Below are 18649 nucleotides of genomic sequence, written 5' to 3' on the forward strand. Positions count from 1 at the left end.
CTGAGACAGAACCTGCCTTAGAACAGTATCTCCAAGGGATCTATTTGCTTGTTAAAGTTTGAAAAGCAAAGGTCTATAACTAACTGATATAGTAGCTACTAGTCACATATGTCTATTTGTTCAAATTAATTAAAATTAAATGAAATTGAAAATCAGTTCTTCAGTGACACTAACCACAATTCAAGTGTTCAACAGCCACATGTGCTGGTAGCTACCATATTGGAAAGTATATGTATATATGAACATGTTTATCATTCCAGAATGTACTATTGGATGATGCTGACCTACACCATCTTTCTTAGTATTTGGTAAGACAGTTTTCTGTAAGCAGTAAAAGGTGTTTCAGTAATTCAATAAGATTGTTAAACCCAAAATTATTCACCAAACTCCTTTCTACACAGTACAAAAATATTCATCTAAACTTATCTTTTATTTTTAACCCCGATTAGAAAACTGACAGCCAGTTAAGTGAAGTGATTTGCAATATGTAGAAGCCATAATTCTCAAGTTTCCCAGCCTCGTCTATAAGTTTATTTCCTCCTGCCCCCACCCCCTCACATTCACAAGGCTCTCATTTTCTCTGGACCCCAAACATCAGTTCTTAAGACAAGGCATACCAAGCAATCATGGAGAGACAAATAAATGCAAGTTAGATCCAAACTGTTAACACCACCTGATCTGCCTTAAGTCAAAGGAACAAAGAAAGTCATGGTAGGATTAGGATATACGCAGATACATGTTTCATGATGGATGAGATGAGCTATTTCTTGACTGGCAGTCATGAAAGTGAGTGACAAGGGAAGGAAAACTTATGAGATGCCTTAAATGAGACTGTGTGGGTGGCAATGCCATCTCCCTCCTCCTAATGGCAGCTCTGAGAGCAGCCATCTCCAGAGACAACTACCACAAAACTTGATCTGAACCTTATTTTGCTAAATCCTAAGAATGGCTTTTCGCCTCCTTGTGTGTAATTATTCTATGTCATTTTCTCCACAAAGAGCTATTTGAAATTACCATATTGTTCTCTTCTATCATTCAAAAACACCTGGACAAATTTGTTGGGAAGGTCCCAAGCAGTGTGTGTTGACCGGCTGCATTCCAAGACCTCCCTGCTGGTGAATCAGATCTGACACTCGAAGCTCCACAGGAAGCTTTGATACTATTGCTTAAGAAGTTGGCTGACAGCAAGTGTAGGCCCAGACTGTACCATTTTTGTGAGATTGGAAATGTTAAGAAAAATTTTGAGAACTTGGATATAAAACTTCAGTCTGACTGCATGTCCATCTTTGCAATGTCAGCCTGGGGCATTGTCTAATCAGCCCACACAAGAATCATACATTTTTAGGAGATGGTACCTTTTTTGAGCTTAGCATTTATTATTGAAATAGGTCCAGAGTCTATAAAGTTAGATGTTAACTGTAGAAAATAGATACATTGCAAAAACTTTCCGTTTGCTATGAAAGATAAACAAAAAGTTTACAGATTAAATGCTGGATATTAAACAGTTTTGTATCTAATTTTGAAAAACTGTATGTCATTTCTTTCCTGACAATGTAAACCTCTCTTCCTCAAATGCTCTTTGAACACGCTCTACTATCTTGATGTTTCCTTTACTAATCAGTGAAATCCTTGACATACGTTCACCAGTATATATTCCTATGAGAGCCAGGATTTTTTACTTATAAATGTATACTTTCATAGAGATCAGTGCTGTCTTGCAGACCTTCACATATGATCTGCATGAGGTCTTCCTCTTCTCTGCTACTTCATCAGAGAAATAAGAAACTGTAGAAAATTTAAGCTTCACTCCAACCCTTACACATGTAACCACCTTCTCCTTGATGTTTCCAGATAGGATCTACATAACAGATCTTACTACACATACTGCCTGGAAAAAAAGTAAAAAGGAAATAATAATAAAAAAACCCAGCTTTTAAACCAGCTGGAACCTTCCCATTTTAATTGTCCACTTTTTTTTTCTTTTTGTGACATCAATACAGACAAACAAACAAACAAACAAAAGATTTCTATGACACCAACGACTGAGTGAGGCTCCTTCTACCAATTCTCAACCTAGGAGCAAAGAGCTCTGGTTTCTAATTTACCAAATTGATCAGTCCTATGACCTTGAGCAAATCAGCATTTATCACTCTCAGTTGTCTTATCAGTAAGCCTGTTGGCTTAATCATCATGGTTAGTTCTAAGATGCTTTTAAAAGAATTGCATATTGAAAGGGGCAAAACTGAGAGAAGACTAGATTCAACTGTTTAAATCTCTCAGTCAGAAAAAAAGACACACAGCCCACATTACTAGTACTCACCATGGATTTTATGCTGGCAATTTTACCATTATTTACTGTGCTCATGTCATTTAATATGTGCCTACCTACAGCATATCCATATGAATGGATATTATCTCCTTAAAATTGGCTTTCAATGGAAGTCAGCAGATGGTATGTACAGCAGTTACATGTTATGGTAACTGCGGAATATTTTATCCCCTGTATAACCTCTTGGTACTTTGTGACCTCTCTGAAGCACCTTTTCCTTGTTACAAAATGACTCATGTTTGGAGTTTATATACCAATTATAGGCTTGTTATGGTGCATAACTCCAAGGCAGAAATTTTCCATCATGATGCTTTTGTCCTGGGTTTTCCCTTAACTAAGATAGTCTTGTGTGACCAATAAGCAATGTGAAGCTGACATTTCAGAGCCCAAGCAGCTAATCCTTGATTGTATTTACTTATTTTCAAATATTTGCACCATCTGTGATTCTATATTCATTTTTTTTTCTTTGATTCGTCCTTACAGCTCCAGGACTGTAGCTCTGAGTAGGAATGAAGCAGCACTCCAAATGTAGAATGTGTTATGTGCATGAGATGGAATTTAACCATGGGAAAGGGAAACAAAAAGAAAAAAAAATAAATTCAGGAAAGCAAATGTATATTAGTTCTCCACCTTCAAAATGCAAACTGTTGATTTTCCTGTACTTATAAGTAATATAAAAATGGATGCCATATATGTTCATGACCAACCCCTAATCCATGTTTGCTTTGGAACCAGGATATTTCCATGTAACCTCCATATCAACAAAAACAAAAGCTCAATATTAAAGGTACTCCGAAGTTTGGTCAAAATAACAGACTAAGGAGTTTTAAAGCTGGTATTTGCAGTATCCAGCAGTTTGATTTTTCACCACTTTGCCTCCATCTAGTATAGCAACCCAATTCATATTAATAACCAAGGAGAAGGAGAGGGGAACAGGGAGGATAAAAGGGAGGAAGGGCGGGGGGAGAGAAGGAGGAAGGAGAAGGAAGGAAAGAAGGAAGGAAGGAAGGAAGGAAGGAAGGAAGGAAGGAAGGAAGGAAGGAAGGAAGGAAGAAATCACCATTTTAAGCACCCCCTGGATAATAAAACTGTCTCATTACTGATCCTCACAACAATTCTGCAAAGTAAGCATTATCTATTTACAAATGAAGTATTAGATTCAGACATTGGGTAACTTGCTCAAACTAATAAGCAGAGTTTAAACCGAGGTTAAATGAATAGAAAGCCCTAATTGTTTCCTCTACAAAGATTCCTGTATGACTCAAAAATATTTTTATTTATTTATTTCACATGTAAAAGTTTCATAGATCTTGTGTTGGATCTTGGTACTCTGACTAAATCACCAGAGTCTAGAAACAGCCTTACTTTCCAAGAAATCCAGTGAATGAAAAGCCTGTTGTTTCTTTCAACTCTCCAAGAAAGTTCTAAAATCCACCTGCATGCTTCCCAGAATTCCTAAGTGCACCCCTCCTAGTGTAAGAAGTGCACACCCCTAGTGTAAGAAGGGGTTCATCCCAATCACTAGTCCATCCACTACTGAACTGCAACTTCAAATGCTGACCGTAGAGATCAATGGGTGATCATTCACGCTGAACAGAAGAGAGGAGGCTTAAGGATTCAGTGTCTGCATGGATGATGGGAGGTGTTGTCATGGCAAGTTGGAGAAGAGGCATTTGTAGTTATCTGAAGTCAAAGGCCAGGTTCCAAAAGTCAAAGGACTACCGTCCTAGAGCCAATACAACACAATAGAGATGCCAAGAAATGTTAAGTGAGTATTTCTGCCTACAGAGTCAAAGCTCTTAAGAACTCTTTAAAAGGTACTCTGATGGCAAGTGTTAAGGACGGCAGATGTGCCACCGAGATACTCTCTATCAGTAGCTGAATCTGGCAGCACAACACATGGAGAACGGCCATAAGTGAAGAGACAAAGGAATTAGTTTCAGCGATTGGAACAATTTCTCAAAATGCTATCATCATCTAGGAATTTATGGCCATCTGAAGGAAGAATGTGGGAAGGCAAGAAAGGCGACTGAAGATGTCACAGTAGTCTAGATGCTAGGGAATCAGCAAGGATAGCGACTGGATCTCAGAAACATAGGTAGAAGGAATTAGATTTGGATTTGGAGACGGCACAAATGCAAAGAGAGACAAAAGAACCTAAAGTACCATTCTGAAACACAAAAGGCATTGGAGCTGTAAGTAGACATTTTTAAGGAGTGGCCAATGTGGAAGAATCACCCATAATGCCATAATGTGGCAGCAATGTTGTATAAACCTCATTTTAGAGCAATTGTAAGTAACCTCCATAGATATGAATGAGGGTGGGTCTCGTTCATTTCAACTGGAGGTTCAATTCACACCCATCTATCACTGCTATTATGATTGTCAAGAAGTGGAACATGCGTATTTTCTAGGATCTGAGAAAAGGAATGGCTCCGATGAAGATGTTGGGTATATCTTCAAAATATATTCACTTTATTTCTTAGAACACTTAGGTTTTACAGTAGTCTAAAAAGAAAACAAAAACAAGTGAAATGTACAATTCTCTCCCTTAAGATTCCTAAAAGTTAATGGAGTACATAGAAAAGGTATTTATAAATTCATAGATCCTATGAAATGTAAATTGTATGCTAATCTAGCCAAACAAATTATTTCCACATTTGAGAAATTCTTCAAGGATTTCAGACTTTTCCTCTTGAAAAGATACATTTTTGACCTCTATTTAAAAGGTGTCTTGATTCCTAATCTTTGTGTCTGTCTCTAAGAGAGAAGAATCGTAAATCCAAGTTTGTGAAACATTGATTTAAAAGGTTGTTTCATAAAGGAAAGACTTCCTAGCACTTGTTTCAAAACATGTAAATTAAAAAAAAAAAAGGCCATGTCTTGTATTTATTAACTAATATTAAAACCTTTCCAGGAGGTGACATGCAATTAATGAAAGTGTCAGTATCAGAGTTTTCACTGCCTAGATTCCCCTTGCAAAAAGTACACCCATGTATCAGTTACAAGAAAGATCTACTTCTACCCTGTACAAGCATTATTAATGCAACTTCAAGTGGTCTCTCCGGTCCATTATTTGAAAATAAATTGCAGGAGGGTCTGCCATTCAAGTTCTCAATTATATAATTCAGATTTGTCATATTTATGTGTTCAGAGCAGAGACTTTCGGATGGAATAAGAAATTGAATCTTTATTTAACTCTCAAAATGGAGGTGGGAATAAAGATAATAAAAATGGCTTTTTCCTTCACTTTTCTTCATTTTCTATCTTGTAACCTGATACATAGGTTTTCGTATTGACCCGAGAAAATCAATAAGTATGATAAATTACAATACTATTAAAGTCAGATAATATACAGCTTAGTGAGAGAAGATACAGTGTGGGTTGGCTTTGCTTTCCCAGATGTAAGGTCAGTTTTGATTATACACTTAACTAACTTTTCTTAAATTTCAACTCAGCATATCATCAGCTCCCATATGAAAAGAATTTCTAAGTCAATCATTTCTGAAACCAAACTTCTGGAAAGAGAATATTAAACCATGAACATTTCAAAGAAGATCTTGTCTTTTGGAAAAACAGGTTATCATCTAAAAACAATAGAAGTCAATCAGGTCATTGTAAATTTATTTTTACTTAATGTCTTACAATAATCTGACTCTAAAATACTCAGTATATTTATATGATAAGTGTGTGTACACACACACGCGTTATGTGTACATTCGGTAATGTGTACACACTCACATTCAGCACTTCCATTAATGTAAATGAAAAAGTACATTAGCAAAAAAATGAAACACATTCTCAGGTGATTTAGAAGCATAGTAACAATAAGAATAAAAATACTAAGTTATACCATGAGCCATTCACATAGACTACCTCTAACTCCCAACAGTTTCACCCTCCTCTTCCTTTAGATGAAGGAATGGTTTTAAAGGGGTTAAGCAGTTTTCCCTAGATTGCACAGTAAATGGTAGAAGGATTCAATCTGAATTCTGTATGACTTTGTCCTCAACCCTACATCATAGTGCCTCTCCCGAAATATAATTCAATCTGAAAGTCATTTGGCAATCCCAAAAATTATCAGAATAGTATATACTATTCTGGTTAATGGAATAAGCATATTATCTGAAAGTTGGCTTAAAAATTATTACTGTTTTAACAACTTTCAAATGGAAAATATAGCATGACTAACTTGGAAAGAAAATATTGTTGTATTATACAGAAAACATTACTAAGAGGATTGTTAACATCAATTGCTAAACAGAACAGTTCAAAATAAAATATTTATTTTATCAGTTTTGGATAAAAGCGAGTTTTCTGTATTTAGTCTGGCAGTGGGTATGTCTGAACTCCTGAGAATTCAGGACAGCTGACCAAAAATGAAACTACAATAGATTCATCCTCCCACTGAACCTATGCCAGAGCTTTCTCTACCATCCTGAAAATGAAAAGCATTCCTTAAATTAGTACTTAATAAATGATAAGAAAGTCTACTGGGGGAGGAGAAGGTAGGTGTACGGTTTAAAAGCCTTTGGAGAACAGGTGCTCTCTAAATAGAGAAAAGTAAGAAATTGGTTATTGCCCAAAAGCTTGTGGATTATGTCAGTATACCCTTCCAAACAATAGTGTGCTGGGAATAATCAATACTGAGCTGTATGACTCTCAAAGCAGGTAGCATACACTACAGCAGAAACATTTCTAACTTTGCGTGAGAAAATGTGTTTAGGAAGAAGTTTACATTCCCTCCATCATTTATTTGCCATTTTTTGGACCTTTTACAGATCTTCAGATGGGAAAATTTCCAAACTTTCTTAGTTGATGTATGTTCTACCATGTTTCACCGAAAATAAGACCTAGCTGGACAATCAGCTCTAATGCATCTTTTGGATCAAAAGTAATATAAGACCGGTCTTATTTTACTATAAGACTGGGTATATCATAATATAGTATAATAATACAATATAATATAATATAATATAACATAACATAACATAACATAACATAACATAACATAATATACAATACAATACAATACTGGGTCTTATTTTACTATAATATAAGACTGAGTCTTATATAACATAGTATAAGACCGGGTCTTACATTAATTTTTGCTCCAAAAGACACATTATAGCCGATTGTTTGGCTAGGTCTTATTTTCAGAGAAACACGGTAGTATATACCCTCATTATGTTTCACTAATACATGAACTTGATTAGAATACACATAAAGTCACTCAGAAAGTATGAAAACATATGGAGGTAATTTTAATACAAATACCTAATTTTATTGCACTTTGCTTTATTGTGTTTCACAGTTACTGTGTTTTTTACAAATTGAAGGTTTGTCACAACCCTGCATGGAGCGAATCTATTGGCACCATTTTTCAACAGCATTTGTTCATGTTGCATCTCTGTGTCACATTTTGGTACTTAGCACAGTTTTTCAAATGTTTTCATTATTATTATATTTGTTATAGTGATCTGTGGTCATTGATCTTTTATGTTACCACTTTAACTGTTTGGGGGGACCACAAACTGCACCCATATAAGTTGGCAAACTTGATAAATGTGTTGAGTTCTGACTGCTCCACTGACTGGTTGTTCCCCATCTCTCTCCCTCCCCTCAGGCCTCCCTATTCCCTGAGACACAACACTATTGAGATTAGGCCAATAATAACCCTACAATGGCCTCTAAGTGTGCCAGCGAAATGAACCATCAAATGTCTCTCACTTTAAATCAAAAACAAGGAATGATTAAGCCTAGTGAGTAAGGCATGTCGAAAGCTGACATAGGCCAAAAGCTAGGCCTCTTGCACACAACAGCCAAGTTGTGAATGCAAAGGAAAAGTTCTTAAAAGAATTAAAAGTGCTCCTCCAGTGAACACATGAATGATAAGAAAGAAAAACAACCTTATTGTTGATATGAAGAAAGTTTCAGTGGTCTGGATAGAGCAAATCAGCCACAACATTCCCTTAAGTCAAAGCCTAACCCACAGCAAAGCCCTAACTTTCACCAATTCTATGAAGGCTGAGAGAGGTGAGGAGGCTGCAGAAGAAAAGTTTGAAGCTAGCAGGGGTTGGTTCATGAGGTTTAAGGAAATAAACCATATTCATAATACAAAAGTACAAGATGAAATAGCAAGTGTTGATATAAAAGCTGCAGTAAGTTGTCCAGAAGATTTAGCTAAGACAAGGTGGCTTAGACTAACCAAAGGTAACTACACTAACCAACGGTTTTCAATGTAGACAATACAGACTTATTTTGGAAGACAATACCATCTAGGACTTTCATAACTAGAGTGGAGAACTCAGTGTCTAACTTCAATGCTTCAAAAGACTGGGTGACACTCTTGTTAGGGGCTAATGCAGCTGGTAACTTTAAATTGAAACCAATGCTCATTGACTATTCCGAAAATCCTAGAGCCCTTAAGAATCAATCTGCTCTGCCTGCAGTCTATAAATGGAATAACACCTGGAAGGCAGCACATCTGTTCATGCCATGGTCCACTGAATACTGTTGAAACATACTGCTAAGGAAAAAAAAAAAAAAAAAAAGATTCCTTTCAATATATTGCTGTTCTTTGACAAGACACCTGGTCATCCAAGAGATCTGATGGAGATGTAGGAGATTAATGTTGTTTTCATCCCTGCTAACACCACATCCATTCTGCAGCCCACGAGTCAAGGAGTCATTTCGATTTTCAAGTCTTTTAAGACATACATTTTGTAAGGCAATAGCTACCATAGTAATCCCTCTGATGGATATGGGCAAAGTCAACTGAAAACCTTCTCCTTCTGGAAAGGGTCCTCCATTTAGACGTCATTAAGAACATTCATGAATCATCGGAAGAGGTCAAAGTATCAACATTAATAGCAGTTTGGAAGAAGTTGATTCTAACCCTCATGGATGACTTTGAGAGGTTCAAGACTTCAATAGAGAAAGTAACTGCAGATATGGTGGAAAGAGCAAGAGAATTAGAATTAGAAGTTAAGCCTGAATTGCTGCAAGCTCATGATAACACTTTAATGGATGAGGAGTTGCTTTTTATGGATGAGCAAAGAAAGTGATTTCTTGAGATGAAATCTACTCTGGTGAAGGTGCTGCAAAGACTGCTGAAATGACAACAAAAGAGTTAAAATATTACAAAAATTTATATGATAAAGTAGTGCCAGGGTTTGAGAATATTGACTCCAATTTTGAAGAAGTTCTATTGTGGTTAAAGTGCTATCAGACAGCATCACATGCAACAGAGAAATCATTCATGAAAGGAAGAGTCAAGCTATGCAGCAAACTTCATTGCTCTCTTATTTTAAGAAACTACCGCAACCAGCACCGCCCTGATCAGTCAGCAGCCATCAACATCAACATCAAGACAAGACCATCCATGAGCAAAAAGATCAGGATTCAATGAAGGCTCAGGTGATGGTTAGCACGTTTTAGCAACCAAGGATTTTTTAATTAAGATATGTACGTTTTTAGACATAATTCTATTGCACACTTAACAGACTACAGTATAATGTCAACGTGACTTTTATATGAATAAACCAAAATATTTGTGTCGGTGTCTTTACTGCAATATTCACTTTATTGCAGTGGTCTGGAACCAAACCCGCAATATCTCCATGGTATGCCTGTTGTTGAAACATCAAGAAATGATATGTGCATTTAAATATTGCAAAGGAATACCTGTAGAAAAAGCTGTGTGAAAAATTATTTCAAATAATGCTGAGCCCAGTACTGAATCAGTCATCCCCACCTCCAATGAGAGTAGGCACAACCACCCTGGGGTCCCAAAAGCTCCTATGTTATGAACATTCTTTGGCTACAGGGACTGAAATCTCACCTCCTAAAATAATTCTATAAACTACACCTCTCTGTTCTGCAAACGTCCTCTTTCTCCAAGCTAATTAGCTTATGGAAGGCATTACACTGAAAACAATATGCAACATATTAATCAGCTAATTCACTTGCTAGTGAGAATTAGCTAATGTTTACTTTCAACCTGGCCCCTTACAGCATAGGGCAGTAAAGAGGTGAGTTTTGATTGAATGGAGGGAGGGATGTAACAGACTATTTTGAAGTGTCCATGTCTGCTGAATCAGATCTGATGTCCAAACCAAATAATACATATTATACTAGTAATATAATATTTATATGCATATATGCAAACTCATGTTTTCACACAAATATGTATACTGAACAATACAATATTCTAAAAAATGTTAAAATAATATACCAGTTGTAGGTGGCTCAATGATCCTCTAAGCTTTTCCCCCCCAGGCTCCTATTCGTAGACTATGCATTTAATGAGAGCACTTGGCATGAAACAGGCGTTATTCAAAAACTTTTACATATTATTTCATTGAATTCTTACAAGTATGTAAAAGACCTATAGTCACCTCTGCTCGCAGATGAAATATAGAAAATGAGTTATTCTGCCCAATAAAACACAGGCATGACTGATGGAGCTGGGATATGAACCTGAATCTGTGCTTTCCAGTACATAACCCATAGACAATAGTAAACGATAATTTGTGGTCGATGACATAAAAACTCATAGTCCTAGTTGCAACATTCTAGTGCTGTGTATGCTACATGGTACACTGCAAATAAATTTAAAATATGCCTATAAGGACTAAAGCTTAAAATATTGTGTAATCATAAATGGTTCAAGGAATCACAATTTTGAGATAGCTTTATTTTTACTCAGACTGGGAGAAATTTGAATTCAGTGTTCTATTTCCAATGTAATGTACTTCAAAAGATAATGTGGCATTAATATTTAATGATACAATTTTCTTCAATCTGTTTTTATATAGTTTAATCTTTCTTAAATGTGCAATCTGTTCAGTCCATGAAATAAACAGATAGGGATTAGAAGCTTATAAGCAAGGGATATTTTGTGATACGTTGTAAACACAGTAAACTGTCACATATATATGAAGATAGACATGATATATATGTAATAAAGAAATTAAGGGATAGTAGAAAATATATAATATCTCCCAAATCATAAGGACTTCTACATAATGCCTGTATGCAATCTAAATCATCTTTTATAACTAAATTATGTGGAACTCTCCCAACAATTAGATACTATTTATTTTATGTTGAATGTTGGGAGAAAAAGTAATAAATCTTCTATTCAATAAAGTTGTTCAACATGATTTCTAAAGCTATTTTTGAAGTTCTGTGTTGAAAATAGTTTATAGACTACATTATGACATGTTTATATATAAGGGGAACAAGGAAGAAAAGCAGTTTTATAAGTTTCATTAAGCATATATTTGAAAAATTTAATCAAGTTTGCTAGACCAAAGGTGCAATAAAATACTGAATCCTAACTTTTGTATGGAAACATTTTAGGTTAATATTTAAGGTCAAAAGCACAATATATATTTTACAAAGGGCATTTTACACATTACATAATTAATTCTGACACATGAATTATTTTATCAAGAGGCTGCTACATGTTCAACTGTGAGAGAAACGTTTTCTACCAAAATTAGTTTTTTAAAGGAAAATGCATAACTAAGGCTGTCTTTGCAGCCAAATAGTTGTTTATAAAAATGCATTTTTCAGTCATTCTTCAGATATTAAGGTTGTGGTTTTCCTTTTGTTTCTGTATTTATTTGCTTATTTTTGTTTCTGTTTTTGCTTTGGTTTGATTTGGTTTCCTGGAGCTGAGAGGACAAACATTCTAGGAAATTTTTACCCATTGGATTCAGCAGAAGGGTGCCACCTGGTGGAAACGTGGGAAAATTCTAAACCAGGTCTGACTGTAAAATTTACTCATTCAACAAACCTTGAAAGTCTCATTGTTACCAAGGGAAAATGATACAAAGATATTTCTGAAAAACAAGTTTCTATGTACTTATCAAGAGATGTCTGATTCTTTTTATGTTATTGCTATCAAAAGAAGAAACGTTAAGTTAACTTTAAAATTTCAAGAGCCATTATTATTTGTTGAAGCTTTAAAACAAATTCTTCATCCATTTTACATTCAAGGTAAATTTATACACACACACACACACACACACACACACACACACCACATGCACACAGGCCTTATTTGCAGTTATCTTGCATTTTTCTGATAGACTCGTGGGACTGTGATTGTATAGAATTTAGAAGGTAGGGCTTTAGACTTAAATGAGGTTATTTTACCTTAAGTATCACAGACTAGGACTAAGTCTCATTTCCATCACTTATGAAGACAAGTTTGATCAAGTTGCATTAATCCTTTGTATTCATTAATTCTTAGTTTCATTAATCCTTTGCATTCTCATCTCTAAAATGGGGATGACAACAGGACCTACTTCAAAAAAGTTTCTATGAGGATCAAACAGGAAAACGTATGGAGGACAGTACAGGGCAAGAATTTTAAAAAGTGATTTTAAAAAACACTGTTACACTGAGCCACTCAAGATTTTGGATCCCTCAATGTAAAATGGGATGTCAGTCAATTTAATGGAAATAATAGTACCTACTCAAATCAAAGCATCTATTTTTAGACGTTTTGTAAATGTGGAGTGTTAGGAAAACAACAAAAATAATTGTCATAAACATTTACTGAATCAATGATGCTTTAAAGGAAAGACTACTGAGATGATAAAAAGTATTGCCGATGATTCAGAGTATTCATAAAAGTATACAGGCCCTGCTAGTCTTGCTGCTGCTGCTCCTTGGGGAAGCAGTGTCCCTGTTCATGGCACCCCGTGCCAGGGGACAGTAACAGATAAGATGGAACAGGAAGGTCAAGCTCTCTAAAGGACCGTAACAACCACCAAATTACATGGTCATAACCACTTTACCCAGAGTTAAGTCCATGGGCTTCTGCTGTGCTGTAAGTAGAAACAGGTGTCCGATAGCCTCAGGACAAGGCGTTTTGAGTTTTCATAAAAATCTTTACGCAGAAAAACCTTCCTGGCAGCATTTAAAAGCTTAAACCACAAAAAAATCAATATATAGTGACTGATGGCTGAAACACACCCTCTATTTAACCATTAAGTAGGAATTCATAAAGCTATGTTTTTATTTAAATTTGGGAATCACTTTTTTTCAGAATGATTACAAAAGTCTGATCAATCATGTCTAAGTGGAGGTATTGTCTAGTATCACATAAGAGTTGTGTGACAATTGCAGAATTAGACCACAGTGACTAATATTGTTAATAAAAACAGTAATCTGAGAGTAAATAGTTCCAGCATTTGCAGCAATTGTCCACATTATCTGGCCATCATTTCACATGTCCAGCTTTAGACAAAGAATGTATTACTAGATATAGGTATTTTCTGGGAGTGTTTGAAAAACCCTCAATTGGATGCTGCCATGTATATTTCAGCCTGACTTTCTTTCCCCTTACAAAATTAATCTCTTTCGTTTTAACTCAACTAGAATATGCATATCATTGACATTTTTAAATCATGTAAATGCTCAGAAAGACACTTTAAAAACTCAATGAAAACAGGAGTGCTGCAAATGGCCACTCCCTGAATATGAGGAATGGCCATAAACAACAACAAAAATGCATGCTAACAAGAAAAACAGATTCAAGCATGAATGCATCTCTTTATATAAATTTGAAGTACCAGGTCTGTCCTGACAAAAGGCTTTGCTGTTCATATACAGCTTGTCCACTGTTTACACATACATGTTCCACTTCCAAGTGCTCTGTTCGGTTTCTCCCTCCCCACCTCCACCATCACTGAACCCTTTGCAGCACCTCAAGTAACCAGCTGGTGTCACAGGTTAGTGAGCAAAGATTTCATGTGGGGACTCTCACCTGACTAATCATTCTTATTGGTAGCATCATTCCAAGAGCAATGGAGACTCAGCAGCGTGTTAATGAAATTTAAGGGCTGTCAGCCTGAAAGAGGATGCTAAATTCTCTCCTGAAATTATTTTTATAATCTGCTAACCAGTCGAGGCGACCTTGTAGTGTGTGCTGAAAAGAGCAGGAAAAAGAGGTATATGGGGAAGGGACATATAATATAAATATTTCAATACTTTCATGCTGATCTTAGGGTAGGGAGCAAAGAGGATGGTTTAAAAAAAGAAAACTGCTTTGTATAAACTGCAACATTCACCCCAGTAAACGGAGAAGGGGGAGAGTTAAGGCATTGGGAAATCCTCACCACCTGTATGAAACATGCGAGGGGAAGGAGAAGAGAAGGAGAGAAGGGAGAGACCACAAGCCGGGAGAGATGACCAAGACAAAAATATTAATAACCGCAGCCCCTGAATCGCCTCCTCTGCCTCACGGCCCCTCCTGGGCAATTTAAACAGCTCCCCTTCACTTGCTCCTCAGTGCTTAGATATGGGAAGACGGAGCCCCTCCTGCAGCTCAGCTGCTTGCACCCCTTCTAGCAATGAGCTGGGAGTGTCTCTGCCAGAAACGCGTCTAGCGGCCTTCCACAGTGCACTTGGGGCAAAGGGCCCATCTCCGTACCGCGCGCCTCTGTGCTCCAGCCTCCTGGCCATCCGCGGACCTAAGTGTAGCCCTCTGGTCTCAGTCTCTAACTGATGTCAAAGTGACAGCACCTGGGGCCCACGTAGCACAGTCTCCCTCCTGCTCGCCAGGGCACCTTAGCGCTCCCGACCCTACAACTTTGTTAAAAGCGACACAAAACTCCCCAGTCACCCAATCCAGGGACAGAGAAGTTGAGATTCCACCCTACGGTTAGGCTACAAGATCCCTGAAGACCGAAACAAAAAAGGAGGTGGTCGATGAAGAAAGACGTTAAAGGGACAGAAATAACCCGCAGCCAGCACAGGGCACCTCATCTCTGCAGACACAACACATCCGGACCCGGCAAATCACGAGAGCCAGTATCTTCTCATCTCCTCCAAAGAATGAATGTCTTTTTGCTCCCGAGCTCCGCTCCTATCAGCAGACCACAGATGCCTGGTAAACCCTCTTCCCCCTTTCACCCCTTCCGCCCTCCCGGTCTCCTCAAAGAAAACAAGAAACAAAAGGAAAAACTCATCCAGCCTAAAGGTCATTTGCCTACTCGGGTAGCGGTGACCAGCGCTCGTCTCAGCTACGTGAAGATAGGTTTCCAACACTGTAGCTGGACGCCTCCGGGAGCGCAGCGATTTCTCCAATGCGCGTTAGTAGAAGCCCAGAGGCCCCCATTCCTCGGCCCCAGCCACCTCTCCCTCCCTCGGCGGCCCGCCCGCCAGGGCTTCCCGGGCCACCCCAGCCTTTACCTCTCTACCCCCTTCCCCGCGGCTCTCCACCGTGCGCATCCTCTCGCCCAGCCCGGGAGCGCACTCAGATGCTCTAACTTCCTGCGGAGTCCATGGAGGAGCGAAGGAGAGCCTGGAACTGGGGCGGGGGGAGGCTGGGGCGCGGGAGGCGTGGGAGCCGAGGCGGGCAGGAGGGGCGGGGGAGCGCGGGCTGAGCCTCCCTTCTCGGGAGGGCCTGGCCGCCGCTGCCAACTCTCACCTGGTCCGCCGGCTGCGCCTGGCTAACCCTGGCCCCCGGGGTGGGCTGCTGCTCCTGCTTCATGGCTGTCATCCCCGGCGGCCCGCGTCGGCGCGCACTTCCTCGCGGGCACTTCAGACTCGGGAACCGTCACTTGGCAGCGATCGCATGTCACAGGCGCCCGACGCTCTCCGAATTGGCGGAAGGGAAACAGGCAGCGACGGGGTGGGGGGAGGGGAGCGTGGGGAGGGGAAGCCGAGCAGCACCGGGCAGGCTCCCCCTTGCAGGATGTCCTCCTTCGGCGACCGCAGACCCTCTAACTCCCCAGTCCCCCCGCCCCCCCACCACCCCTAAGCTTACGGAGCCTCGGAGACCAGACACGACCAAGTGGCAAGTTAGTGGAGCGGCGCGCGGCGGGCGAGGGGCACCTGACCGCGCGGGAGCGTGGTCGCGCAGAGCCGGAGGCGCCGGGCTCGCATTCTACCGCAGTCCGCGCCCCCCACCCGCCCCGGGGGCTCTCGGCGCCGGGCTCAGCGCGCCAGGTGGAGCAGCGGGGCGCCGCGCTCCAGCATCTCCGGAGCAACCGCAACGTGGGAGAACCCTGCGCGGCTCGCGAGCTCCTCACACGCGCGGCCAAGCCTGCGGGGCTCCGAGGGACCCCTCACCCCCCCGCCCCCCCGCGGGCTCCTGCTAAAACCCGGAGAAGCGGAGCTCTCCCGTGAAAAGCCCTTAGTGCCTCCAGCGCTGTCACTGGGCATGCTCCAGCGCTCTGAGAAGGCAGGGGCAGCGGGGGACTGGGGCTCCAGAGCCCCGCCGAAGCCACCAACACGTGTCGGGACCCAAGACGTTGCTCCAGATTATGACCAGAAGCTCTGCGCCTCCTAATTTGAGACAATGGATATTCTTTAGCCTCTAGCCTGGATTCTCTTGCTACCTGCCCGGTTGATCCCAGTGGAATTCCTAAAGGTTGATTTAAAACAACCACCACCAATGATGATACTCTGGTACTCACTATTTTTTTTTCCTGGACACGTAGAAAAATCTTCAAATTTCAAGTCCGTTCCCAGCCTTCTCTTTGCTCAACACAACCCTCTCCTTCAGAGTTTGTTTATTGAGCACATATCAGGTGCCAAACACACAGGAAAATTGGGAAGAATTGCAGGGAAGAGAGACTAAAACCAAGCCAAATTTACCAAATTCCCAGCCTGCGGAGAGCCTAAATTATAGCTTGAGTACTGGGGGCCTGGAGAAAGGATACAAATCAATGAGTTCATGGAGCACTTTGGAAGTTGAATCCCTGTGGGTGTAATAGACAGTCAACCAGTTTCATCCCATGAACTAGCATGTGATTTTGCCATGGTACTAGAAAGGACCTGCCCACAAAAGATGGGCAACAAGCAATCCCCAAGTCTTAGGCACAGATGGGTGGAGATTGTTCAGGAGAGGAAATGCAGGAGAGAGCTAAATATCCAGATGTTATGGATTCAGCACCCATGGGTTATGAGGAGGTTCCAGCAGAAGGGACAGAAAATATGGATCTGGGAGGGGAGCGGCGGAGCCTTGAGTTGTGTTTTATTGGCCAAGGACCAGGAAGGACTCAGCTCTTTCCTGGTCTGAGTTACCCAGTCCAAGAACTAGCCACTTCCTAGCTGAGAAGCTATTGTAGGATAGTAGGAATTGTGCTCCTGCCTCGTTAATTTCTAAAACATGAATTGTCACACTTGTTCTAAATATTAATTGTAACAATAGTTCCTGTAAAATGCATAGTTTTAAAAAGAAAAATCAATGTTCACTAGATTTGGTTAGAAAAGAAAAATATAATGATTTTCTCTTTAGAAAAGTAGAATTGGGGTAGAGAGAGCTTACTTTTCAAAATTAGACATTCAGGTACATATTATAAGTGATCTCTACTAGTTTGTTGGTCCATTTCAACAGAAATAACTTTTTGATAAGAGTAACTTTGCTAGTTGTAAAAATAAAAACGAAATTTTAAAATGAAACACTGGTAAAATAGCTACTGGGCAGATTATCCAGTAAATCTGACAATCTAAATTTTCCCTCACATGTAATTTTTTTGGGGAGAAAAGGTTCTACATTATTCAAAAAAATGTTTTTGTCTCTATATTTTGCTCTTGTGTTCATTATTTTAGTGTATTCATCCTTTGAATATGTTTCCATTTTGGACAGTTGACTTTACTTGAAGGACAGTTGACTTTATGTTAAAAGATTTCTGTTAACCTGGGATAAGTATAGATGAGAGTGAATTATCCTCATCTTATTTAGACTACTTATTTTGAATAAATTCAGTTGTTCCACTTGCAGCCATTTTCAGTATTCAATATAAATAACCAAAAAATATTAGGTTACAAATCAAGATATAAGCTGTTATATGTTTCATGTATAATGTGTATATGTGTGTATGTATTTTTTTAAAGGAAAACTTCTTTGATTTAATTTGGGTCTTTGTCACTCTGTGGGATGTTATTTTTTATTAGCTAAGAACATTATTTTACAGCTGTAGGATGTAAGTCATGGATGTTAATTAAAACTTAATCACATGTAAAATAAATTTCCCCAACATAAATACTCTATTTTTTTGAAATGTAATGCATTTTAATTACAATGTAGGATATTCTAGTTCATTCCTTATTGAAGAATAAATTCTAATGATTAAGAAAAAAAATAAAGGAATACCTAACATTTTAAAAGAGAAGTTTGCAGCTCAGTTTTGTAGGGTTTCTTATTATAGGTTATCATTTAAAACACTTAAACACCAATTTGCAGGGACACATCTGTAAAGTTTTAAAACTACTCAAGTAGATATAACCCTAGTGCAGCATAGATAAGAGAACCTGACTATAAGTAAACAGATTGGCGTTCTTGCCCTACCT

At 39.0% G+C, this 18649-nt stretch overlaps 1 protein-coding gene across 3 annotated transcripts in view; it reads right to left on the bottom strand.

Moving 5' to 3' along the window:
* The window catches only part of DPP10 (dipeptidyl peptidase like 10), a 649316-nt gene extending 633341 nt beyond the window's left edge, over positions 1 to 15975 (bottom strand). Inside the window, exon 1 of one of the 3 annotated variants that reach the window (XM_081051712.1) lies at positions 15780 to 15975. In XM_081051712.1, the coding sequence (XP_080907838.1) occupies positions 15780 to 15851 (72 nt within the window). In that variant the 5' untranslated portion in view covers positions 15852 to 15975. Of the gene's footprint in view, positions 1 to 13143; positions 13232 to 15541; positions 15649 to 15779 lie in introns of those variants that run through there. The other 2 variants (XM_081051713.1, XM_081051714.1) reach the window with 2 other exon arrangements.
* Between the last annotated feature and the right edge of the window lie 2674 nt (positions 15976 to 18649).

The sequence above is a fragment of the Rhinolophus hipposideros genome (genome assembly GCF_964194185.1).
Source record: "Rhinolophus hipposideros genome assembly, chromosome: 6".
Taxonomy (NCBI): Eukaryota; Metazoa; Chordata; class Mammalia; order Chiroptera; family Rhinolophidae; genus Rhinolophus; species Rhinolophus hipposideros.